Below are 25,336 nucleotides of genomic sequence, written 5' to 3'. Positions count from 1 at the left end.
CCACTGGACAGGCATATGTACTGCATGACATCTTTATTGAGGAAGTCTAGTTCAAAAGTCATTAAAGCTGGAATTCAAACACTGACAGTCCAATATCTGGAGTTACAAAGGCTCGAAATTGAGGTGAATTCAAAAGTAACGGGTATATATTGAGTGAAAGGATTTAAAAGTCAGACCATTAAATATATGTTGAAATAAAATGTAAATACTTCTGAGAGAAAACGCCCACAATAAAACAACCAATGGATTTAAAGTGCTCTGGCGAATATTAATAAAAGCGGAGCAGATGAGAGAAAGAAAATAAAAAAAATAAGAATCAGGTCACTTATTCTTCTTGAGAATGGCGTGAGAAGAGAATACTGATCTGTTGTGTTCGTTCGAAGCACGCTGGCTTCGGGCAGGAGGGTTGAGAATTTAAGCCAGTGAATTTTCTATCCTAAAACTTCTGAAAGAAAACTGGAAATTTATTTGCATACTGTGTCCCAAATCACTCAAAAGACAACACGATCTGCCTCGCTATCACTATCGGAAATATCTTCATATTGAAAGAGAACAGTGTCCAATAGACAGGAGGGAAAACCGAAATGTTCGGTCTTGTCCCAGGTGCTGTTGGAATCAATACTGCCTCAGCCTTTCTTATAATTGGCGGTGGTAACGCATTGACAACAGAAAATGCACATATTTGATATTTTTTGCCCTGCATCTTAACACTGGTCATACATTTTCAGTCCATCTGTCAAAAAAGTCGAGACAGAATGAGTTGTCATGCACAACATTTGGTGGCATGCTGCCCTCCAGTAAAATCAATTGTAGCGCTCACATTGTAACATTACACCCACCCAGATTATCTTGTATAATGAGACTGCGAGTTACGAACACGCAACGGAACTGTTATTTCACGTTCCAGCCTCACGCACCCCTTGGTAAACCTCACAGAGACACCCGCAGGGTCAAGGGAACCCGTTTTCAAATACAGTCGAGATCTCTTAGCTAGAAGCGTACGGCGGTATATTTTGAATAGTTTTTTTTTAAAAGATCCAGACACCGGAATTTCAGCATGAACAGACCTGATGCTGAGCCCTAAATCCCATTGTATCAAACTTGCATTTATCTAGCGCTCGTTAGGTGAAAATTTGAGAGTTCTTCCCAAAGCGAAGGGATGGAAAAGTGGGTATTTTCCATGAGAAACAAGGGCAAAGAAATGGAGTTTAACATGATTAACCAAGAAAGGGGAAGGTAAAGCGTTTAACATTAACGTAGCCATTCAGCCTCTCAAATCTGCTCTGCCATTCAATTAGATCATTCGTACCTCAACTCCTTAGCTCCAGCCTGTATCCCAAAACTCTCACCTGCAAAAGCTTGGAAAAGAGCTGCAGGAAGTTCACCGCCAATGGTGAAGGATTAGTTCTCATTCAAGAGCAAATGTTACTTCAAGAGCTGCATCGTCCCCTGATTATTGTACTTTAACCATCCAGTCCTTTAATTATAATTTGATTGAACTATCTTGGGTTAAATATTTTCAAAGCAAAGAGATTCGGTGAAGTGAGTAAAGGATCAGGAAAGAAAAGGGATGATTGTCTCTATCCCTTCAGCATAGTTTCCACCCTGTGTATGAGTACCAGGTTTAAGAAATTTGGCGCCAATGATTATTTTGGACAGAATTTCTAAAGGTTCAAACACTGGAATTTCAGTCTGTAGAGATCTAATACTGAGCCTTAAACATTAGATGGAATATGTTGATTATGTATCCACAGCTTCACACTTCCCTCTCTACAACCTTCTCCAGCTCTACAGTCCTCCAGAGATCACCGGATACCTCCAATTCTGACCCGTTAAACATGCCCGATTTTCACTGCTCCGCCATGGGCAGCTATGCATTCAGCTGCCGGGGCCTCAAGGTCTCGGATTCCCTCCCTAAAACGCCCGCCTCGCTCCTCTTTTAAGACCCTACTTAAAATCTACCTCCATCACTTAAGCCTTTGCTCATCTATCTTAATAACGCCTTAAATGGATCAGTGCCAAATTTGGTCCGATAATGCTCCTGTGAAGGGCCTTAGGGCACTTTACTCATGTAAAGACGCTATATAAACACATACAGAAAATCAATGGCCAAGATTACCCTTTAAATAAAACCACGGGGGAGACAAAAGTGAGACGCTAAATGACGTTGCCTGTAAGGTTGTCGCTATTGTAAAGACGCGTGAACTGACAGTAAAGATCATCGGCCTCTTGGGTTTGTGCCAATCACGAGGCGCAGGTTGGAAAAAAATGGCATTTTCATCAAGAACCATGAAGCAATGACTGCCGATCCACCAACACCTTTTGGATGTACTGTGTGTCGTATTTAAGGAATAATAGTCCCTATACAAAGTTTTAATGACACGTCCAACTGTAAAAAAAGAAAAACAGAGGTTAAATATTCCAGAAAGAAAACTGCATCCGTTAAACAATGTGAGGGTATTTCAGTTTTTTTGCATGGCCGCAGTTCGGACGGCTTTTGCAAAAACTGCTGCAACTTTGTGACACCAGCAATGCTCTCACTGAGCACAACAGAATCAACTATGATAGCGCGGTAACAGCTACGTGGATGGAATAAATGCATAGATAATAGTGGCGCTGGTTGGGGGGGGTGGGGGCGCCGAATGCCCAGCTGCTCAGCCGCCATCTACTGGGGACAACACAGATTGCGGGTCGAGGGTCTGTCCCAAACGTCACCAAACTACCCCTAGGTTGGCCATCAAGCTATTTCCGGTTTGGCTTCAAAATGACAACTTTATTTTAACTCTTTTAGAGTCCATCAAATAAACTAAATTAACAAAATGAGGGATAAAATAAACACAGCCCCTAAATTAGGGTAACTGAATCCAAATACAAAATTTAAAGGAAACCTACAATCATCAAACCAAAATGTGATTAAGGGGGTTAATAAAGCACCCCAGTCCCCGCAGTACCCACTGGCATGGAAGCCTCAACGGTGCCAGCAGACACCACATGCTCCCTTTCCAGGGACACCCAGCCGCAAAAGAGGAGCACAGTCGGGTCAGACAACTCCCTCGATCGCCCGCTCTCTGGACCTATTAATGGCCAGCTTGGCCAGGCCAGGTTCACAAGGAGGTTCTCCTCCCTCCCCACCCCGGCTGCCTGTAGATCAGGAGCGTGGGACTGAAGTGCAAACAAAACATTAAAAGGTTCTTTAAATAAGTGAAAAGGGAGTGCAGCCTACAACACCCTATATAAATATGGTTCACGGACTCCACAAGACCGCAAAAAGGGCAGGTATCTTGGGAGTCCGTGAACCGACACATCCTACAATTGTGTGGGACTGCTGCATGCAACACCCTCCACCCCAGGTCCCCGATGGAAAGCGAGAGAACACCTGCGTAGAGGGCCCCCCAATGGAGACTTCTACAGCCGGATGGCAACAAGGCACGCCAGAGCGTGTCCAGGACGTGGGCAAGGAAGTGAAGGGTGTGCAACAGCCCATACAGGAAACCCCTCCGCGCTATGCTAAAAGGCACAGGGAACATTTCCACGAAGCGGCTAGGGTTGGGAGGCATCAGCTCCCGAGGGAGGATTCGGGGCTTGGGGCCAATGCAGAATTCTGTCCAACAGGGGCATGCCCAGCCGGAAGCAACTTTATTTTAGAAGAACACACACTGAATATGCATGTCAGCTGTCAACTGTTGTTCACTCGTCATTACACTTCCCTCAACTTAGAGGAAGAAGCAATTCATTAGTAAAACTGGCTTATAGATTGTGGAATGCATGGGGGGTGGGTGAGGAAGGAGTTAAAAAATAAAGTGAGTGCTTTGTATTTATAATTCACAACAGAGTAGGAGACATCTAGCAGTAACTAATGATTTCAGCATTACTATTGGTACCCTTTCAAGATCAGCTCGATAGAAGAGTGCACATTCTATTGTTAGTAATATTGCACTTCAACCCAATTCAGAAGTATGAAATGCTTTCATTTCTTACAGTAGGATATATTGACTCCATATTGCTCACATTCATTGTACTTCGGCCAGTGATGTCCCCCTTATTAAGTTAACAATTTGAACCTATAATCCAGGCCCCTCAAATAGGAAGATGCTGCAATACTCCATCCAAGGATCTTCAAGTAGTATTGAATTAAAGACCATTATATGGAAACAAAATGGAACCAGTTCTTCAAATCTTTGCATAAACTACCATCTTCAGTCATTTCATTTGAATGACTACACTATCACTTACTGAAATTTGTTCCATTCATATCCTGAATGTGAATAAAGGCACTAGCCCCTACACACAAATGATAAAAAGGTTTTTTTTTAAAACATACCCAGAATAAGCATATATTAGATTCATCAGCATCTCAAAAAAAATCAGCAGTTTGCACACATACTGGCAGACCTATGTTCATCCACAACACATACTTTCTGCTCCACAGTCCTCTGTATCCCACATATATCTTAATGTCACATACATATTGTAATTGCTAGGACAATTTTCCTGAAACATTCCAAACCTGGTTTCAGCCAGTTTCCCCAACTTCCAGAAGTGAGAATAGCACTTGCTTTGTTTGTTTGGTATAATTATATCAACATTTTTTTTTAAAAAAAGCACCATCCATAATTTGCACAAGTGCCTTTGTCAACTCCTAGCAAAAGTGCATTAAAGATATTACAAATGCAGAAAGTCTCCCCAATTGATTCAGTGAGCTGAAATTTATTTTTTATTCATGAGATGTGGACATCACTGGCAAGGCCAGCATTTGTTGCCCATCCCTAATTTCCCTTGACCTAAGTGGAGTGGTTTGCTAGGCCATTTCAGAGGGCAGTTAAGAGTCAACTACATTGCTGTAGGTCTGCAGTCACATGTAGGACATTAGTGAACCAGATGGGTTTTTACAACAGTCAACAATGATTTCATGGTCACCATTACTGAAACTAGCTTTTAATTCCAGATTTATTAATTGAATTTAAATTCCACCAGCTGCTGTGGTGGGATTTGAATCCATCTCCCCAGAACATTAGCCTGGGCCTCTGGATTACTAGTCCAGTGACACATTGACCAGAAGCAGTACAAGCTTTGATCCCCAGATCACATATTTCAGATACAGCAAGAACAGGAGCATGACAAGGAATCTTAACAGTTTTGGATAAGGCTGATCATAAAAGACAAAACTGCTACATATCCTACTCCCAAGTACAGTCTAGCAGCCCTGATGGAAGTCAGCAGTGTGTAGAATTAAGCTGTTTGCTAGGTATGCAAAACAGCCAGTTAGGGAAGGTAGCAGAAGCCATAGCACCAAACTCAGGGCAGAGGAGCAGAAATGGAAATTAATATACACCATATAACATCTAAACCTCCATGCCTTAAGCACTATAAGTCTTAATAATTCTGAATTAATTGGGCACCACAATATATTTACTTTAAGGGGCTTCCTGACTAAACCTACATTGTACAGCAAAATGCTAATCATTTAAGTGTTAAAAATTAAACTTGTACAAATTAGCCAGCACTTAAACTTTTGCTTATGAAGCATGCACAATAGTTATTTATCAAGTCATATTAGAATTTTCATTTCTGATCACTACAGCAATTCAGAAAGTCAATTTGCTGTAATGCATCAGTATCATAATAGATTAATTAGTTTTTAAAAAGGAAAACACTAAAAATTCACCCAAATCTAACTTAAGCCAATTTCAACTGTTGGCTTTTCCATCATGCCAATTTCCCCAAACACCCCACCAGATGTTCCACAACTTCCATTGAAAATTATTTCCACCATCCTTGCTGTAGACTTCAGCTGCTCTATATTTAACATTTGTTGATATGGATTTTGTGAGCAGTCTGAAAAGGCTGTTACTAGTCCCTGTACAGTACTAAGTGAAGGATTTTTATTAACCCAGAACTACAGATTGATAAGTAAAATAACAGAGGTTTGATGCATACTTTTGTGCAAATAGATACAAGAACAAACCTGAATTTGCATAATACCTTTTGCATTTTCAGGACAGCCAATGAGGTACTTTTGAACTGTGGTCGCAATTGTAATTTAAGCAACTGTGGTAGCTAATTCAGTCAAGGTCCCACAGACAATGAAATGCTGGTGTGAGACAAATTCTGGATAGGACACGAATAACTTTTCTGCTCCTCTTCAAAAATGGTGCAACAGGGATTTTTACATTCACCCAAGAGAGACAGTCTTGACCTCAATTTAACATCTCAGCTGAAAGACTGTAGCAATCAGGATACTGCAGCAGTAGTTTGAACACATGATTACACTATCTAGAGTAGGGCTTGGATCATAGCTTAAAACTGGGCAGAGTGAAGGCAGTGAGACAGACAGCTTGGATTGGAAGGAAAAAATAAATTTCTTAGCTAAGCATGCCGTAATGTCTAAGCATAGTACATTTTGCATCTTCACTGATGTCTGCTTGGACACAAGTTTACAATGTGAAAATAGGCATGTTAAATCTGACCTATAAAATGAGCAGTTACACATTCAGTGACAAACATTTGAGGCAATAATAGTAAGAACCTTCCTGTCAGTTCAGGTCCAATGTTAGATTGCATAGGCACCTATTACTGCAGTATATTGCTCCATGTTATAACAGATGCCCAAAAGAGAAAATTAAGTTTCAGAATACCTTTCCTTTTGTGCTTTGAACTATGGCTGTTCTCCACAACCACCAACCCCCTGCCAGCCCAACCAGTGGCATTTCCTCTGAACCATCCCTCCCCAACAATTTAAAAGGGATTTATTATAGATAAGGTAACAGATGCCAGCTACCTTGTGTTCTTAGTGACCATTCCTCAATTTATTGCTGCAAGCTACTCAATGAAGCACAGTTGGATAAGATATTCCAACCAAGCTCCATCCCGTACTCCTCCAGCAAGAGTCATTGCTCAGCAGCCAGGAGCAGGAAGCCTGTAATTTTTCCCTCACTTCTAAGCTGGTGAAACAAACCAGTTGTATCACCAGACTGCCACTCTGGCTGGATTAGAGGCTAAAGGTGAAACCTGAGATTGCTTGCTAGAAATGAACTGTAAAGAATGAGGCAACAGCTTTTTCAATCTCATTGTAGCCTCATGACAACTTCCTGCAATGCCATTATAAAGCACTTGAAGAAACAATCCTTTGTAAATTTAGTATAGGATACATGAGCAAGATTCAACTTAACACTCCTGATGACAGTAAAGGTGACATAATACCTTTCACTACATGCTATCAGTAATTTAATGATTTTATTGACATTTTTAACCTAAAATTAACTTTTCCCCCACTGCTCTCAACACAATCACCTCTACTTTCACAACTCATTTTCAGACCATAAAGTTTTGTGCAGCTTGTACACTGCAAGACACCTCAGCTATTGAGGCAATGTTTTACAGTTCAAAACCCCACCTTAAAAGAGGGCTAAAACAAAACAATACATACAAACTCAGTTATGTAAAAATAAAAGTGCATCAAGTGGGTTCAAGTAGGGTGTAGAGTTGAACAAGGCTGGTATATACATATGGCACACATCATCTTTTGAATGCTCTACGTGGGTCTCTTCCATTGCTAACAGTGCCGACAGCTGCAGATCCTTGAGCTAGAGTCATCTGTGGCTGACTTATTGGTCCCCGTCCATTGCTTCTTCCACCACCTATAAAGTTAGGGTTCTGTTGCTGCTGATGATTATTGCTTGATGGGGGAAGTCCCCCTTGCAATGGCCCACTTTGTGAGCCATTTCCTAAACAAAAATGATTAACAAAATCCTTGACATTAATGCTTGAAAATACTTGAAAATAATTTTAAACAATTCAATTCAACATTAAAAAGAACAAGCTCCCATGTCATACTAAGGACATGATAGCAGGGCACTTGGGGAAAAAAAAAATCACAATATGTTTAGACAGGCACTTTTATGAAAGGAAAGCTTGGTTGACAAATCTATTAGTTATTTTGAGGATGTAACAAGGATAAACCAGTGGATGTAGTATATCTGGATATTCAGAAGGCACACAAGCTTATTCCATAGCATTTGAGGTAATATACTAGCATAGACTAAGGACTGGTTAATGACAGAACAGCAGAAGTAGGTCATTTGAGATGGCAGGGTATAAGTAGTGGGATGATGCAAGGATCGGTGCTGGGGCCTCAGCTATTTACAATCTATATGCATGACTTAGATGGGAGCAAGTGCAATATATCCAAGTTTGCTGACAATACAAATCTGTGGAGGGGAAGACAGACTGCAAAGGGCTTTAGATTGGTTTAGTGATGAACAAGGTGGCAGACAGTAGAATGTGAGGAAATATGAAATCATCCATTTTTGGTAAGAAAAGCAAAATAAGGGTAGATCCTGAAAGGCTGTTCTCCCAGGCTGGAGAGCCTAGAACTAGGGGACTTAATTTCAGGATAAGGAGTAAGGCATTTAGGACTGAGATGAGGATACATTTATTCATTCATTCAAAGGGTTGAAAGTCTTTTGAATTCTCTACCCAGAGTACTGTGGATACTCAATTGATGAGTATATTCAAAAGACTGAGATAAGATTTTTGGGCACTAAGGATATGGGGACAGTGGGAAAGTGGAGTTGATGTAGAAGGTCATGAATTTATTGAATGGCAGAGCAGGCTTGATAGGCCATGGAACCTATTTGCACTTTAATAGCATATATTATGTTACTTAATACATACATTCTACTCATGTTTGTCACTACAAAAGTGAAGCAATGGTTGAGTGATTTCAAGGAGAATTACATTTTCACAATTAAACAGTTTAACATACTATGAAGAGGACATTGGCAGCATCAAGAAAATGTTCACTTGTTAATGTTATATATAAAACTTACCACATCCAACCTGACAAAGCAAATGTTGTACAGAACAAAATTATACTGTTTTATATGGAGGCAAACAAATACCCAACAGAATCTCAACAGCTTCAAGTTAGCACGACTACAGGTTGTCTAAAGTGTTTTATAGTCAATGGAGTACTTTTTTAAAAAACTGTCATAATTGTTGTAATGCAGGAAATACCGCAGCCAATTTCTGAACAGCATGCACCCACAAACAACAATGTAATAATGACCAGATAGTTGTGATGTTGACAGAGGAATAAATATTAGTCAGGGGGTAACCCTCCACTTCTGTCGAAGCATTGCTAAGGGATCTTTTACACCCAAGGCCTCAGGTTAATGTCTCATCTGAAAGGCAACATTGCAGCACTTCCTCAGTACTGCACAGGGCGTCAGCCTTGATTTATGTGCTCAAATCCTGAAGTAGGACTTGAACCCACAATATTGTGACTCAAGAGGTGAGAGTACTACCATGCACCTTGGCAGGAGGAGGAAAAATTGAGCTTGCATGACAGGTTGCTCTGCACTGGTCAATACTGTCTTGTCCCCACTTAAATTCAGGTAGTTTTAGTGCACAAAACACTTCAAGTATCACTGTTCTAATTTAATAGCACTGAACAAGGACAGTCATGGTATACAAAAATTTACCTCAACACCTGATAATAGAACAACCTACCAAGTTTGTAGTCTCCTCCTTCCCATGGCAGTAACAATCTGAAGGTTTCTTTAACTGTCCTAGCTTTGGCATTATTAAAAATTGTCGAATGTGTCATTTTCCATAGCAAGTCATTTACATAACTCTTTCATAAAGCTTTACCTAAACCAGTTGATTAAATGTCATTAAAAAGTGAATTCTACAGATCCTAAGGTTCAGTGACCAGGACCATGAGACCAGAGGCTAGTCTATCTGAAAGCTTCACAATCAGTAGACAAAGCATTAAAGTTTACCATACAACCAAAACAGTGCAGCAGGGTTTCTACAGCATTCTTGTTGTCACTTTGGTGGAAGCTGAAGTCAAATAATACGCCTTTGGGCTTCCTTTGATCTTTCAAAGTTATGGCAGGAGATTGGAATAAACTTGTGTCATTTAAAAATTAACAGGGGTCAGGGAATGACTCCAAGTATTTATCTCATGGCATTGATTCAGGGACAGCTGCAGAAATCATGTTTATGAAATGTCAGCAACTGTGGCTACCAAATGTTCACAGGCCTTGGGCAATTTTACATAACTTCAAAATTCATGTACAAAATGCACTTAATCTTTTCACAGCTCAGGACAGTGAGCACTTGTGAACTGAATTTCCATGGGATGCTCCAGAAGCCCAAATGCAATGCACTGACTCATTTCTCCCCAACCACTCCCAAGACACTTATTTAAAGTCATCAGCAAGCAGCATGCTTGAATAAAGAGGGCATCACAACTAAATCTAATCCTTTTGTTTAGATTTAGGAACAGGATCAGAATTGGGTTATTGAGGCATCCATTTTAATCCCACACACCTTTTCCCTCCATCTCAAAACAATCAAGGCAATGTCATTTCCCCTCTAGTTTTTGCCAATTATTTCAAATCTGTGCCCTCTAGTTAACAACCCACTTGCAAGAGGAAATAGTTCTCCTGACTTACTCTATCAAAACCCCACAATTTTGAATGCCCTTATCCCCTTAACCAAGGAGAACAATCCCAGTTTCTCCAGTCTCACCCACACAACTGAACTCCCTCATGCTGGGCACCATCCTGATAAACTTCCTCTGTAACATCTCCAGAGGTTTAACACTTCAAGGTGTGGTGCCCAGAATTGGACAATACTCTAGCTCACTTGTTAAGCTTCAGCTAAAGATTTAGCATAACTTCCCATTTCTGTATTCAATGCCCCCATTTACAAAGTATCCATTTTTTTCCTCAACACATATTGCACTACCTTCAGCAATCAACTTATTTGACTCAAATAACTTAACCAAGTTAGTCAGACAATTGGTCTCTTCAATTAGTCCCATTTCCCCCACTCTACCCCATAACCTTGCAAGTCCCCTAAAGTTCCAAATTCCTTTCCAAACCTTTCATCTCCATTAGGCAGCGGGTTCCAGATCATTACCACTAGCTGCATAAAGTCTTCCTCACATTTCCCCCCCATCCCCCAGTATCTCTTGCACAGAACCTTAAGTCTGTGTACCATAAGCTAACTGCTTGTCTACCAGATCTAAACCTTACAATTTTGTACACCTCTATCAATCTCCCCTCAACCTCATTTGCTCCAAGGAAAATAACCCCAGCTTCTCTAACCTAACCTTATAACTAAAATCCCTGAAATCATTCTGGTAAATCTCCTCTGCACCTTCTCAAGAAGCCCCACATCCCTCCTAAAGCAAGACAACCAGAACTGGGCACTATGCTTTTTGCAGCCAAACCAGAGCTTTATCAATGTCCAGCAGAACTTCCCTACTTTTATACTTGATGCCTCTATTTATGACAGCCAAGGTCTCATATGCTTAGCTAACTAGTCTCTTAATATGCCCTGTCACATTGAAAGATTTAGACACATGAAACTCCAGTTCCCTCTGTCCCTTCACACTTTAAAACTGTGCCAGTCTATATTGCCTCTCCCTATCCCTTCTACCCAAATACATCACCTCACTTCTCCATTAAATTCCATCTGCCTCTTATCTGCCTATTCAGCTAGCCGATGTCTTGTTGCAGTTGACAGGTATGCTCTTCGCTGTCAGCCACACTTCCAAGTTTAGTATCACCAGCAAATTCTGAAATTTTACTGTTTTCAAATATCCGTCATTTATTCATATCAAAATAAAGCATTGGTTCGAACACTTAATTGGGAAACATGACAACCTACCATTTTCTAGTCTGAAAAAAACCATCATTTACTATAACTTGCAGTTTTCAGTCCTTAATTCTTTTATCCAAGCTGACTGACCCGATTCAATGTGCCGCAACTTTGTTAAATAGCTTTTCATGTGCTTTGACAAACTTTAAAATCCATAGATAACCTCCATTCCTTCCCCTTCAAAAAATTCTATTAAGTATTTTAATAAGTAGAAGTTACATTAAGATATACTTTCCATTGCTTTGTTTATCAAGAATAAATATTTTAGGAGCAAAAATATGCATTTTAGCACAGATGGAAAGCCTTCCTTCAGAACAGGTCACAATCACTCATTGCCTCTCTTCTGTTTAAAATTCAGAGTATGACAGGCTGAAAGAGGAAAAGAACAAGCATGGACACTGCAGTGATCATAGACAAGTACGTCCGTTTTATTCAAGAGTGATCTGCATTACCAGCTTACCTGTTTGCATCTGTCCATTTGTAGCCAGCTGACTAGGAGGAGAATTGTTTCTATGTTCACTTTGTGCCTTGATAAAACATTTAAATATTAAATGAAAGAACAGTATCATAGAGACAATGAGGAATAAAAGCTCCACAATAAAAAGTTGATTTATATATTGAATAAAATTAATATCCCCCATATTTTTAAAAGTTAAGAAAGGAGGACCATTATGCCAAGAAAACATGCTTTCAACAGTCCTAATGCCACTTACAACTTTGTTTGTTTGGTTCAGCTGGTTGAGGTAGTCTGGATTTGGTTCACTAAAGTTGGGTACTTCTGAATATACCATACAAAACCTAACAGCAAAGTAAAGAAAACATTAAAATGTTACACTCAAGTGAAATATATATCAATTCTTTTAATAATTTGAAAATGTAGTTGTGAAAATAGATGAACGGGAGCAAGCTGGAGTTGCAAAGAATGATATAACTACACTCCTATGCCACCTGCAGTTGATGTATTGACCAGAAAGGGAATGAGGAGAGAAAACATCTCTAGACCACTGTGACAAAACATGATCAGAGAAGCACTGAAAGCAGCACAATAGTTCAGTCCCTTCACCAGCACCTCCACTACCTCCAGAGCCGTGTATGGCTAGAATTATTAAAATGGCCAGGTGTCTGACCTGATGCTTGGAAGTGACATGTTCTCAGCAACACAGCCATATATGCACCAGTTACCTCCTGCTCCTCAATCATTTATGCCATTGTCCCATCTCTACCTCCTCCACTACTCTGAATTTGCTAGGAGACAATGGAAGCAGGAACGTTTTACATGTATAATTTGTAATCTGAAGTGGTGATGAAATATGTACTTCATTTAAAAACTGCCAAAGATGCATTATCACAATCATATCTAAAGAATTCAATACTTAAAAAAGTAGAGCTTCATTTCACTTGAACAGCTTCATTTTATCAGAACTCCCACAGCCAAGTTGTGTTCTCCACTGGGAGGGAAAAACAACTGAAATCCCAAACACAATCCCTAAAACCATCAGCATTTGCACAGATCAAGTCAAAGTCCACGATAGCTCCGTTATATATTATGGGCAAGGCTATTGGTTCAGGGTCTACAGGAGAAAATTCTGAATCATGTAATGTGATCCCAACACCAATGGAGAAAAAGGGATTACTACTTGTCTGATGTTATATTACTAGCCTTGCCTTTTACACAATCTCCATTAATTAGATGTACTTCTAAAAATTTGAAAGTCAAGTCAGCTTCTTAAAAAGAGCCATAAATGTAATATTAATCAAAACAATTAAAGCCACAATTGCTCTGTGCTGACCCAGGCATAATCAAGACACATTTATCTCCTGTTGCGGCTGATGTAAAAAAGCATTTAAAGTGCCACATAAAAAGGTTATGCACAACACAAGAGCTTATGGTTTGGGGATAATATGAGCATGGATAAGGGATTAGCTAGCTAACAAAACAGTCGGGATAAATGCATCATTTTCAGCTTGGCCAACTAACTAATGCAGTGCTGCAGGGGTCAGTGCTGGGGCCTCAACTATTTAATCTATATCAATGACATGGATGAAGGGGCTGAGTGCATTGTAGCCAAATTTGCTGACAATACAATAATAGGTGGAGAAGCAAGTTGAGGAAGAGTTTGTAAAGGGATAGATAGGTGAAGTGAGTGGGCATAATTTTGGCAGATGGAGTATCTCATTCTCTGCCTGAAGGAAGGTCCTTGGCAATTATTTGCCAAACCACAGGAAAGAGCCATGGTTTTTTTAAAACTATGGGCAGGGTACAAAGGCAGGCTCCAATTCTACCTCAGCCTGAAATGGATTGAATCCCATGCTGTTGGCATTAATCACACCAGCTGTCTATCCAATTAAGCTAGTCAGACCCCCAGATGAGGGGGAAAATGTTAGATTATCTACTTTGGCAGGAATAATAGAAAAGCAAGCTATTATTTAAATGGAGGACTACGAAATGCTGCAATACAGAAGGACCTGGGTGTCCTTGTACAAGAAATATTTAGCATGCTGGGGCAATAAGTAATTTGAAAGGTAAAGGAAATGTTAGCCTTTATTGCAGGGAGATTGAAGTAGGGAAGTCTTGCTACAACTGTACAGGGCATTGGCAGACCCGTTACATTCTTCCCTTTGACATAAGCGTACCAATCATATGACAAGGATTGGTAATACAATAATATGGGTTCTTTATTTGAAGGTAAGACTATATACAGATAAAGTTAACTTGGAGGCTAAGTATAGTACATCTGATCTCTACTGCTGGTGCTTGGTCAACTGACAAATCATGTCACAAATCACATCCTGTCGAGGTGGTAGTAATTGCCAACAGTTTATATGCACCCTTAAAAGTACACATACCTCAATGTCATAAAACCACACCTAGAGTACTGTGTACCGTCTGTCTATTTGAGGGATATACTTGCATTGGAGGTAGTTCAGAGGTTCACTAGATTGATTCATGAGATGATGCCATTGTCTTATGAGAAGGTTGAGGGTATATTCATTGGAATTTAGAAGAATGAGGGGTGTTCTGATTGAAGCATACAAGATTCTGAGGGGACTTGACAGGGTAAGTGCTTAATGTTCCCCTCATGGGGGCAATCTAGAACTAGGGGCATAGCTTCAGAACAAGGGGTAGCCTATTTAAGGCAGATGAGGAGGAATTTCTTCCAAGTGCTTTGGAGTTTGAGTCACTGAATATATTCAGGGCCAAGTTAGCCAGATTTTTGAACTGGGGGCTTGGGGTTGGGGGTTGGGGGGGGGGGGGGGGGGGGGGGGGGGGGAGGAGAAAGGGTGGTGCCAAGGGTTACAGGGAATTGGCAAGAATGTGGCATTAAGGCAACACCATATGAGCACTGATCTTACTGAATGGCTGAGCAGGCTTGAGGGGCTGCCTTCTCTGGCTCCTATTTCTTAGGTCATATTCTTAATATTTTGTTGCATAGAATTCCCTTGTGAAACAATAAGCAAGCTTATGCCTTTCTTCTCACAGCCAAACTGATTTTCCTTTAGTCTCAAAAACCAATTGCAAACACTCAACAGCAGGATGACTATGGGGAACAAAGTGTGGTGTGCTGAAACAGTTCTTCAGTCTCAAATCTCTCCCATTCTAAATCTCTTTCCTGAAGACACTAACACTATTGGGGTAAAATCTCAAAAGGTAACCACCACACTACCCATGTGGTTATGATACACACCAGAGCTATAAGCGAATGATGTCAGGCTGACTGTGGAGAGCATCCACAGTACACAAGGATGAATTTGAGTAGCCATTTTCTTTGGATTTCCTTATGTTATGTCATCATACTTACTCTCCTATTTTTTGAAGATCGCCACCTCTCCCAGTGTACAGCGTCAGGCAATTTTTCCACATTGAAGCGTAACTGAACAAGAAAGGTCATGAAGAAAAAGGTTGGTAAATTATATATAAAAAAACAGATATGCCATACAATTATAAAGGAAAACACTTAGCAGCATCACTAAATAGAAAAGGCTTTGCAGTGAAGCCAATAACCAAAATAAAACATGTTTTACCCACTACAATGTGTATGCAGTTACATAATCAAGTGCATAATATTACCACCTCCTGCCACAGGATGGCAGGATGGCCTAATCCAAAGACTCCAAAGTGCCAGTGCCACCTCACAGCACAGGCCTAGTCTTGCTTTTTTTCAAAAATCCTCTCAAGATACAACTTCAAGAGAACCAAGAACAGGGGTGTCCAAACCTCGACCCCAAATAGGGGTTGTTTGAAGCATGAACTGTAACCTCCATCGAATAAAAAAGTGATGCTTTCAGGACAACATTGGGTATGGAATATTATTGCACGCTTAATAAAGTAGCCTTTAACTTTAATTGAGCAGCATAACAGCACATCTCCAGACAGGAAATTTAAATTGAGGCACTTCTTAGGAAAGATACTGCAGCTGTCAGCCCCATCAACATTTTCATTAAAACCTTAACATTGCTGAAACACTTGCTAGCACCTTATACAACCTAAGACTCAAAATAGAAGACCCACATTTTGGTTTCACATTCTACATTCACAAACCTGTAAACAGGCTTCTGAATGTGCATAATGTCTGTTGAAACATGTTTCCCAATAGCAATGAATACAAATTGATGAATAAACACTAGATATTTTAAAACAGCCACCCAAAAATAACTGGAAACAGGTCTACAGAATTGCCATGTCAGTCAATAACTTCATTACTTCAAACTGACATTTTTGTGCTGACCAATGTATGGATGAATTGGTTGGGCCAAATGGCTGTTTCTGTGCTACATATCCTATGTATATCTGATGTAAACTGCCCATAAAAGGGAACACTACTTTTGGTATCCAATGCCCTAAAGTTTAGGAAAATTTGTTGCCAGTCGTTTAGAAGATAGAATGCCTTACCACAAGATGCTGTGGATAAGCATTTGAAAAATAGGAAACAGGAACAGGTCAAGGTTTAGAATGAATAGGCTGTTATTAAGAAACTAGCACCAGAATAGGTAGATTGGACCACAGGATAGCTTCCTATATTGTAATTACCGTGAACTCTCCCTTCAGTGAATAAAAGTGAAATACAAAACCACCAGCACCCTCAGGTGATCATTCTTCAAGCATACACTCTGGAGTCAGTGGGAAATTCACTCAAGGGTCAGAGTCATCTTGTTCTTGACCAATTGTGGCATGCAACTTAAAGTTTGAACATCAGGCCAGGTATTCTCTTTACCTCTAAAATACTGAAGGCATTTATATAGAAAACAGAAGCAATTTTTTGCTTTCTAGGCTTTTAACTCTTTGTACTTTTAAATCACCTAGTCATCAGATCAGTCATAGTTTGTGTTTCAGCAGCTTCAAGAATTTTGTACCATATACAGCAATCGCACTGTGTCAGATATAAAGGAGTCAACACTGTAAACTCAAATAGTTAGTTTCACTTGGAATTTGAAAAAGCAACATCAGGTACAAATTAAAGCTACTACAGGTCCACATTTGACCAAATAATTAAATCATAGCATTCTAAAAATTATAAACCCTAAATCAAATATGCACATGGTACAAATATACACAATCTACCACTACTTTTTGGCATATACGTATTACCTGGTACTTCATTATCTGCTAAACCCAAAGTTCAGTTAAGCACAATTAGGCTATAAACCTCCCTCCAAATGTTGACAGATGTACCTCCACCCTCATAGCAAGATCAGCTGAAACACCTACAAATCAGTAATGATCACAGTACTGATCAATGAAGAACCTTTGTTTACTTTTGAAGAACTTTGAAAATATAGCAGAAATACAAACAAATGATTAATTATTTATTCATGGAATTTGGACATCACTGGCTAGGCCAGTATTTATTGCTGATCCCCTAATTGTCCTTGGAGGTGGTGGTGTTGAGCTGCCTTGAACTGCTGCAGCCCACTTGGTATAGATACACCAACTGCTGTAAGGGAGGGAATTCCAGGATTTTGACCCAGCAGTTATGGAATAGCAATATATTTCCAAGTCAGGATGGTGAGACACTTGGGAATACCACCACCTGCAAGTTCCCCTCCAAGTGTCTGCTGCCCTAGTCTTTCTAGATGGTAGTCGTCATGGGTCTGGAAGGTGCTTGACAAGATCCTGCAGTGTATCTCATAGGTGGTACATGCTTCTATCACTGTCAGTGGTGGAGGGGGTGATTGTTTGTGGATGGGTTGCCAATCAAGTGGGCTTTGTCCTGGACGGCATCAAGCTTGTGTTGTTGGAAATGCACTCATCCAGGCAAGTGGAGAGCATTCCATCACGCCCCTGACTTGGCAAGCATGTTAAAATTCCCCTCTTTCCAACAGTAGAATAAAAGTGTTACTTGCATCAAAAACTGCTCTAGAAATGGAGCTCTGGTCATTAAAAGTCCAGCAGAATTTTGTTTAACTCCAAACTAGAGAATCAAAAGTATTAATCACCCTTTTTAAGCATGTAGTTTTTTTGTGCTTGAAAAACTGCCAAACATCAGGAAGACAAATGTCAAACTGAAGGGCAGTGAGATAGGAAACAACGTGTCTTGTTAACAGACGTGTGTAAACCCCACACACTCAACAAGTGACGTCAGGAACAATCATTTCCTGCTTCTCCCACACATCTTGCCTCATGCTAAGAGATTTGGCCTTCCTCATTCAGGTTAAAAAAAAGGGTGAAAGCAGAAACAAAAACCCTACACACCATTTTGCAGATTAGTACAGGAGAACAAACCGTAATGCTGACATGGGCACCACTGGTGTGGAACCTGCCAGACTTGAATTGCAATGACTCAATGGTACTAGAACAAAAAAAAACTGAACATATGCAGCTGATTTAAAGTTGCTGTTATTGAATGACATAATTTCTCCATGACCCATCATAAGGTAAACCTCCAATGATAAAGATGTAGGACCCTACAAGCAAAAGCACTGATTTATACAGATACAATGATGGAGGGGAAAATGACCCACAGCTCCATTCAGCCTATGCTGTGATGCCATGTTCACTACTATATGCACTGCACTTGAAAGGCTCAAAACCCTGGGAGACAAAGCCTGGGCTAATTGGGTGGGGGTGGGGGAGGAGGGGAGAGGGCTCAATGCTGCTCAAATGATGACCTCTGCAGCAAGGCAAATCACAAAGGATTCTTTTGCTCCTAGACAAAGAGCTTTTTCGTCATTTTTACAAAAAAAAGGACTGTATTAAACCTATATATGCACAGTGCTCTGATTATCACTGCAGTGATAGCTGGTGCTTTCACATTTATGCAAACAGCTGTAGTCTAAACTCATCTGCCAATATTTTATGTTAGAAAGACAAAGCAGCTGGTTGAGAAATATAATTGTCATGAAGTTAAAAACAAGCCAGAACAAGACCCTGGCAAATGTTTGTTTGATGGCCAATTATTCAACTCTAAGGCAGAACAAATTTGTCCTGGAAACCTTCAGTACTGGAAGTAAACCAGACAGTGCAAATCAACTTGAGATATTATTTGTTTGCCTCACTGATCTGACAATATCGAAATGCTTAACCAGGAGGTTGTGGTTTGATCATCTATATCACATATTCATTTGAAGTTCACCTCCAAATGCAACAGATTTATATTCCAGCATGTATTCATTCAGGATAGGTTTTAGGTTTCAATTTCCTTAACTTTTATCACTGACTGAATTTATTGTCGAGTACTGACCCCCAGAAGTCTCTATACCAGGGCCAAACATTACAGAGCAGCTTCTTCCACACAACTTTTACAGTTTCAGTTGCAAGAAAAGCTTCAGTACTCGTGTTTCAGGAACGGATGATGCACTTGTTCGGCATACTGGTCTTTCACATCTGGATCCTGGGTTTGGTTGAACTCATTTATTCACAAATTCTCTTTTACTATACAAAAGTTTCATGTGAAGTGTGTTTGCAGTCTCAATAGTTTAGCTATAGGACTCTGCACAAACCATTAATGTTCAGTACATATTGACAACCTCAGGGATACAAAGATTAGTGTTGTGAAACCAAACAGGGATTTTACTCAAGTTCATTTTAACAGTTCTGAATCTTCATTTATTTAAAACAAGTTTGTATAGTGCATTTCATGCAATACGTTGCAAGATACTTTGTAGGAACTCAAAACACTAACAGGGAGAAAAATGTTATAGGAAGTGGCCATAGGTACAAAATAAAATCATGGAGAGTTAGGAAGGCAGAGGATTCAGAGTGCCAGACATGATGGGTGAAGGCTCTGCCATAGACAGTAGAGTGCGAGAAGGCAGCATACATATTTTTCAGTTTTGTTACTGATCTAAGTGCCACAACTTAAAGATTGAAAAGGCAGGGTGAAAATTGGATGGCTTCCATCTTACCAAGGAAGAAGCTTTTGTTCAGCCAAGATATGATAAGACAGGCAGCAATTCAAGATGGCAGAAGTTATGGCCCAAATCTTGTTGGAAAAATAAGACTTGAAGTTCACAATGCAAACCAATATTAATGTAGAAACCAGCCAACCAAATCAGGCAGAATTGCAAATAGCCATAATGTGTTAGTTTGTTCCACAGGTCGCTTCACACAAGCAGCATTGCATCTTCAGCCTCCATTTTTTGGGAACTTGCAGGATTTGCACAAATTAAACACATGGCAGAAAGTTAAAGATGGTACTTAACAGCACATGTACCTTTTAACTATGTAGTAATTCCAGCCAACCCCATCAGCTCAGAAAAGCTGTTTGAAATGTTGAATCTCATTTCTCCATTTGGTAAGTTCTTCAATTTAAAAAATGGTAAGTTAATTTCTTACTTTTCCTTTGTCTCAATCTAATCTTTTGTTCCTTCTCTCTCTGTACACAATTTGATTAATTCACCCTCCATTTGTTACTCCTGTTTCTTTCTCAGTCATATCTCTCAGTTAATGAGATAGACCTTTGGTCCCATCATTCACTGAGATCCTAGGTACCCCTTGCCCTCACTATGCTGTTGTCAGCTTGAACTTCCAGCAACTTAAAAGTGACTGGTGCAGATTCCCACTCCAACAAGATTTGGACCCTTTAATCAAGGTTAGTGGTGGGAGATAATTACACATCCGTAAACATGGAAGTCTGTGTTTATAATATCAAGAGCAGCATAAAGTCAAGGGAGAGGCTTAGTAGTATCACCTCTAGCATAATGAAATAAGAGAAGCCATCATTTGGGATGTTATTTTCTACACTTGGAGATGTAGGAATGAGACCAGGATAGGGCACTGACACAGACAGACCACACAAGAGTCATAGGAGCCATGGAGAAGTTGGTCAACATGGGACTGCAAACATCAGATATTGAAGGGTATGGCACAGCCACCAGATTGAGGGGATTCAATAAGAGTGCTGCCAGAGATGCATAAGGAGTTAGGTAATGCATGACAAGGACTTAAGTAAAATATTAGAATGTGCTAGCATATCTACCATCAACCTGCTCCTCAAAAAACCCTTGACCTCACCGTCCTTGCAAACCACTGTCTCATCTCCAGCTTCACTTAAGTTCTTGTATTGTCACCTCCCAAATGCATGCCCTCTGAATCCCTGCAGTCAGGTTTCTTCCCCTGCCTCTGTACTGAAACAGCTCTTACCAAAGTCCTAAATGACATCCTGTGACTGTGACAAAGGCAAACTTTCCCTCCTTGTCCTTTGACATGGCTAACCATACCATCCTCCAATGTCTTCCCAGTCATCCAACTAGCTCTCACCTAGTTCAATTCCTATCTAATCATAGCCAGAGAATCAATTGGAATGACTTCTCTTCCTGCTCCCACATCATTACCTCTGATGTCTCCCCCTCCCACCCGGGTCCTCTCCTATTTGTCATCTACATGCTACCCCACGACATCCAAAAGCATAGCTTTAATTTTCACACAAACGCTGACAACCCAGCTCTGCCTCATAACCACCAATGTTGCTCAATTATCAGACTCCTTACCTGACATCCAGTACTTGACTTTATTATCTCTGTACTTGACTATTCCAACACATTCCTGGCTGGTCTCCCTCATTCTACCCTCTAAATTTGAGATCATTCAAAACTCTGCTGCCTGTGTCTTAACTCACACCAATTCCCTTATCACTCATAACAAAAACAGAATTACCTGGAAAAACTCAGCAGGTCTGGCAGCATCGGCAGAGAAGAAAAGAGTTGACGTTTCGAGTCCTCATGACCCTTCAACAGAACTGAGTGAATATTAGGAGAGGGGTGAAATACAAGCTGGTTTAAGGTGGGGGGGGGGGGGGGTGCGGGGGGAAGAAAAGAAAGAGAACTGGGGAGGGTGGTGTGGTTGTAGGGACAAGCAAGCAGTGATAGGAGCAGATAATCAAGATGTCACAGACAAAAGAACAAAAGAACACAGGCGTTGAAGGTGGTGATATTATCTAAACAAATGTGCTAATTAAGAATGGATAGTAGGGTACCATCCATTCTTAATTAGCACATTCGTTTAGATATCACCACCTTCAACGCCTGTGTTCTTTTGCTCTTTTGTCTGTGACATCTTGATTATCTGCTCCTATCACTGCTTGCTTGTCCCTACAACCACACCACCCACCCCCCCACCCCCCACCTTAAACTTCACCCCTCTCCTTAGATTCACTCAGTTCTGTTGAAGGGTCATGAGGACTCGAAACGTCAACTCTTTTCTTCTCCGACGAGGCTGCCAGACCTGAGTTTTTCCAGGTAATTCTGTTTATGTTTTGGATTTCCAGCATCCGTAGTTTTTTGTTTTTACCCCTATCACCCATATTCACTGACTTACTTACAGCTACCAGTCAAGCAACATTTTGATTTCAAAATTTATCCTTCTTTCAAATCCCTAAAAAGCCTCATTCCTCCCCATCTCTTAATCTCCTACAGTCCTACAACTCTCCAAGATATCTGCACTTCTCTAATTTTAATCACTCCATCAGTGGATACACCTTCAGTTGCCTAGGCCCCAATCTGTGGAATTCCCTCCCTGCACCTCTTTACCTTTTTCTCCTTTTAAAGATAAAATTGAAAACCTATCTCTTTAACAAAGACTTTGGTCATCTGACCTAATATATCATGTGGCTCAGTGTCATACTTCATTTTATAATGCACGTGTGAAGTACCTTGGAATGGTCAATTACATTAAAGGAGCTTTGTAAATATAAGTTATTGTTGTAGCAGTTGGAGAAACAGATCAAGATGAGCAAGATTCACAACATGGCAAATTAAGCCACAGTTCAGCTCCCAAAATAACCCTGTTATTAAGCATGAAGCTGTATGACTGAACCTAGTTTGAGTGGACTGATCACAGCCACTGGCAGTAAAAGAATAAAATTATCCTCAATACCCAAGTTAGACCACTTGGCATTGTTCAGTTGTAAGTCATTAGCAGCCTAAATTAATGATCAAGTTGTCATTGGAAATTCCTATTAAGATTATACAAGTCAATGTCATATGGTCACATTTCTAAACATTTGGAAACCTACTTCATGTTTATTTTACATGGGGGTCCATTCTATTCCAACATCTGAAAGGGACTCCATTCTGGAAGGAGTCATATCATTCTTAGACCTTATTACTCAGCCAGCAATATGACACCTCACCCCATTGGGCACAGATAAACCTGCAACACCTTTATTAAACCAGGCAGGATTTATCAGTTGCCATTTTAAAATAGTACTTTTTTTTTTACGTTTCCCGAGTTACCATTGCGGCTCAATTTCCCTTCTGGTTTTCAACCGTTAACTTTTTTTCATGTATACACACAAACATCTAAGGATACTGACAAGCTGTGTTATTCAGGCACACGCTATGCCAGTAATCACTTGGCCACATTCGACGTACCCTCTCGTCAAGCGAATGATATCCCCGGGTTGTATTAGACCTCCAACCTCATCCCACACTGAAATTGTGATGCTGCCAGTTTTATCGGCTACTTTGCACGACCTCACTTCATGTCCATCTTTAGTTTTGGTAACTCGACCTGCACAGAGAGCGAATAAAAACCTATAATTAGTTCCAGTAACGTACATTCATAAACCTGTCTAGAAGCGGATGCACTTAACTGCACCAGAAGTAAAACTCACTGATAAAAGAAAATTGAAGGCGTCGCTTTGACAGGAAGCTGACCTGTACCTCGCTAGCACTTTAAAGGGTTTTAAACTGGCTTGGTTCACTTCCCACCGATTTTTTAAAACTCCACGATCATGCTTCCAGCGTGTCTTGGGCTTTTAGTAAACTTACAGAGACCTTCTGTCATTATTTAAACGAAAACATGGTAACTTATTTCTGTTGTTTCAGGGCTGGAGCCCCTACCTAACTTACCTATTTCCAGAACAATAAAGATGACATTTAAATTTTTCATTCCTGGCTTAATGTCTTTTACAAATGCGTATGTGTCGTTGGTCATGCTCATGGTGATTGGGAAAATTTGCGGGCAGACAGCGCAACACAAAGCATCACTCGGGGAGGGGAAAGCCTCGCTGGCTGGAGTCTCGGCTCGGTGTGCGGGAAGCTGGCTACTGCTGCCCCTCTTCTCACACAGAGACACAAAAAAATGCAACTTCCGCAGATTACAAGTCCCTTTGGTGACACTTCTAGTTAATGCTTCCTCCTGACTCAAAAAACCCTGTGGCTTCCGAAATATTAAGCCAGGGATTTGTATTTTAAAACAAAAACGAAAACTAAACCTTCAGATTCTGTTTTTCCTCTAATAACTCCCACGCTATTTTTTTGTTGCAGCGATGAAGCGAACTCTTGTTCACACATACAGGGATATGTATAGATATACACACTCTCTCTCTCAAACTCTCATCTCGGAACTTGCAATAACTTATTTTTAATTAGCTGATTAAAATCATGATTAAGCCCCGTGATCAGAATAAATGAGCCTCGAAGCTGTTTGACTGCGCCCTGCTCCTTATGTAGGCTGCCTTTTCGTCCCACTGCCCAGCTTCAACCTAACCTCCACCTCTCACACAAAAGCCCACACTACGCAAACATGCGCTCCCAGCGCCTTTTATAGGCCCACCGGCGTATTTACGGCGGTCGTGAAACGTCCCCGTCGCTACGTAACATCCCACCCCTCGGAAAAGGAGGGGCAGATAGCTGCAATCTCTTACTGACTATTGAATATTTTGTCCTGACATCAATTCCATTGGCATTGCGTCTTTACTTGTGTTTTTCTAATATTAAAAAATCAATCTGGGGAAATAAGCTTTGTTCCAAAGGGTGTGTTCCCAACAGTTGCCAATCAGAGTTGGAACGTCAGCGAAGCGGCTGATTGGTTACTCAGTGTCCGGATGTTCCAAACCATTGTCTCCGGATTCCAATCGCCTTGGCTGACGTTGCAGAGCCTGACACGTCCTTGCTGCACAGGGCACATGGGCTGCCAGCGTTACATATCCCAATCCCTTACTCTGTTCATTCCAAAATATGGGCGGGGGAGGGAGGGAATTCATCAGGAATCCTGTGCATAATGGAGGAGTTGTGTGAGAATCAGCGTTTACCAGCTTAATCAAACGTTTGATGTGGACAATAAAGTTCTCTGCGCAGTCATCAGAAAAGATTCCTTTTCACCACCCCTTCCCGCCCCCCCCCCCCCCCGTCCCATTTACTTTTTAAATTATTTGATAGTCGTGCGCTTCCCCGGATAGTAAGTGGTCAAGTTGGTTAGATGTCGCTGGCACACTACAAACAT

General features: G+C 40.6%; 1 protein-coding gene across 3 annotated transcripts; it reads right to left on the bottom strand.

The window, feature by feature from the left end:
• Nucleotides 1-16: 16 nt before the first annotated feature.
• Nucleotides 17-24,624, bottom strand: nabp1a (nucleic acid binding protein 1a). Of its 3 annotated transcripts, none has more exons than XM_041201477.1 (6): nucleotides 23,962-24,624; nucleotides 23,482-23,620; nucleotides 15,474-15,545; nucleotides 12,387-12,471; nucleotides 12,134-12,200; nucleotides 17-2,389 (listed from the first exon to the last, which is right to left on the bottom strand). In XM_041201477.1, exons 1-6 carry the CDS (start codon nucleotides 24,050-24,052, stop codon nucleotides 2,103-2,105), a joined length of 741 nt encoding a protein of 246 aa, XP_041057411.1. In that variant the 5' UTR covers nucleotides 24,053-24,624; the 3' UTR covers nucleotides 17-2,102. The 3 variants fall into 3 exon arrangements, with proteins under 3 accessions (XP_041057411.1, XP_041057412.1, XP_041057413.1); XM_041201478.1 differs by having other exon boundaries at nucleotides 24,327-24,624; XM_041201479.1 differs by lacking the exon at nucleotides 17-2,389 and adding an exon at nucleotides 5,012-7,724.
• Between the last annotated feature and the right edge of the window lie 712 nt (nucleotides 24,625-25,336).

This window comes from Carcharodon carcharias, chromosome 12 (genome assembly GCF_017639515.1).
Source record: "Carcharodon carcharias isolate sCarCar2 chromosome 12, sCarCar2.pri, whole genome shotgun sequence".
In the NCBI taxonomy this organism is placed as follows: Eukaryota; Metazoa; Chordata; class Chondrichthyes; order Lamniformes; family Lamnidae; genus Carcharodon; species Carcharodon carcharias.
The sequence above is the reverse complement of the archived record's forward strand: the minus strand, read 5'-3'. Positions and strand labels throughout refer to the sequence as shown.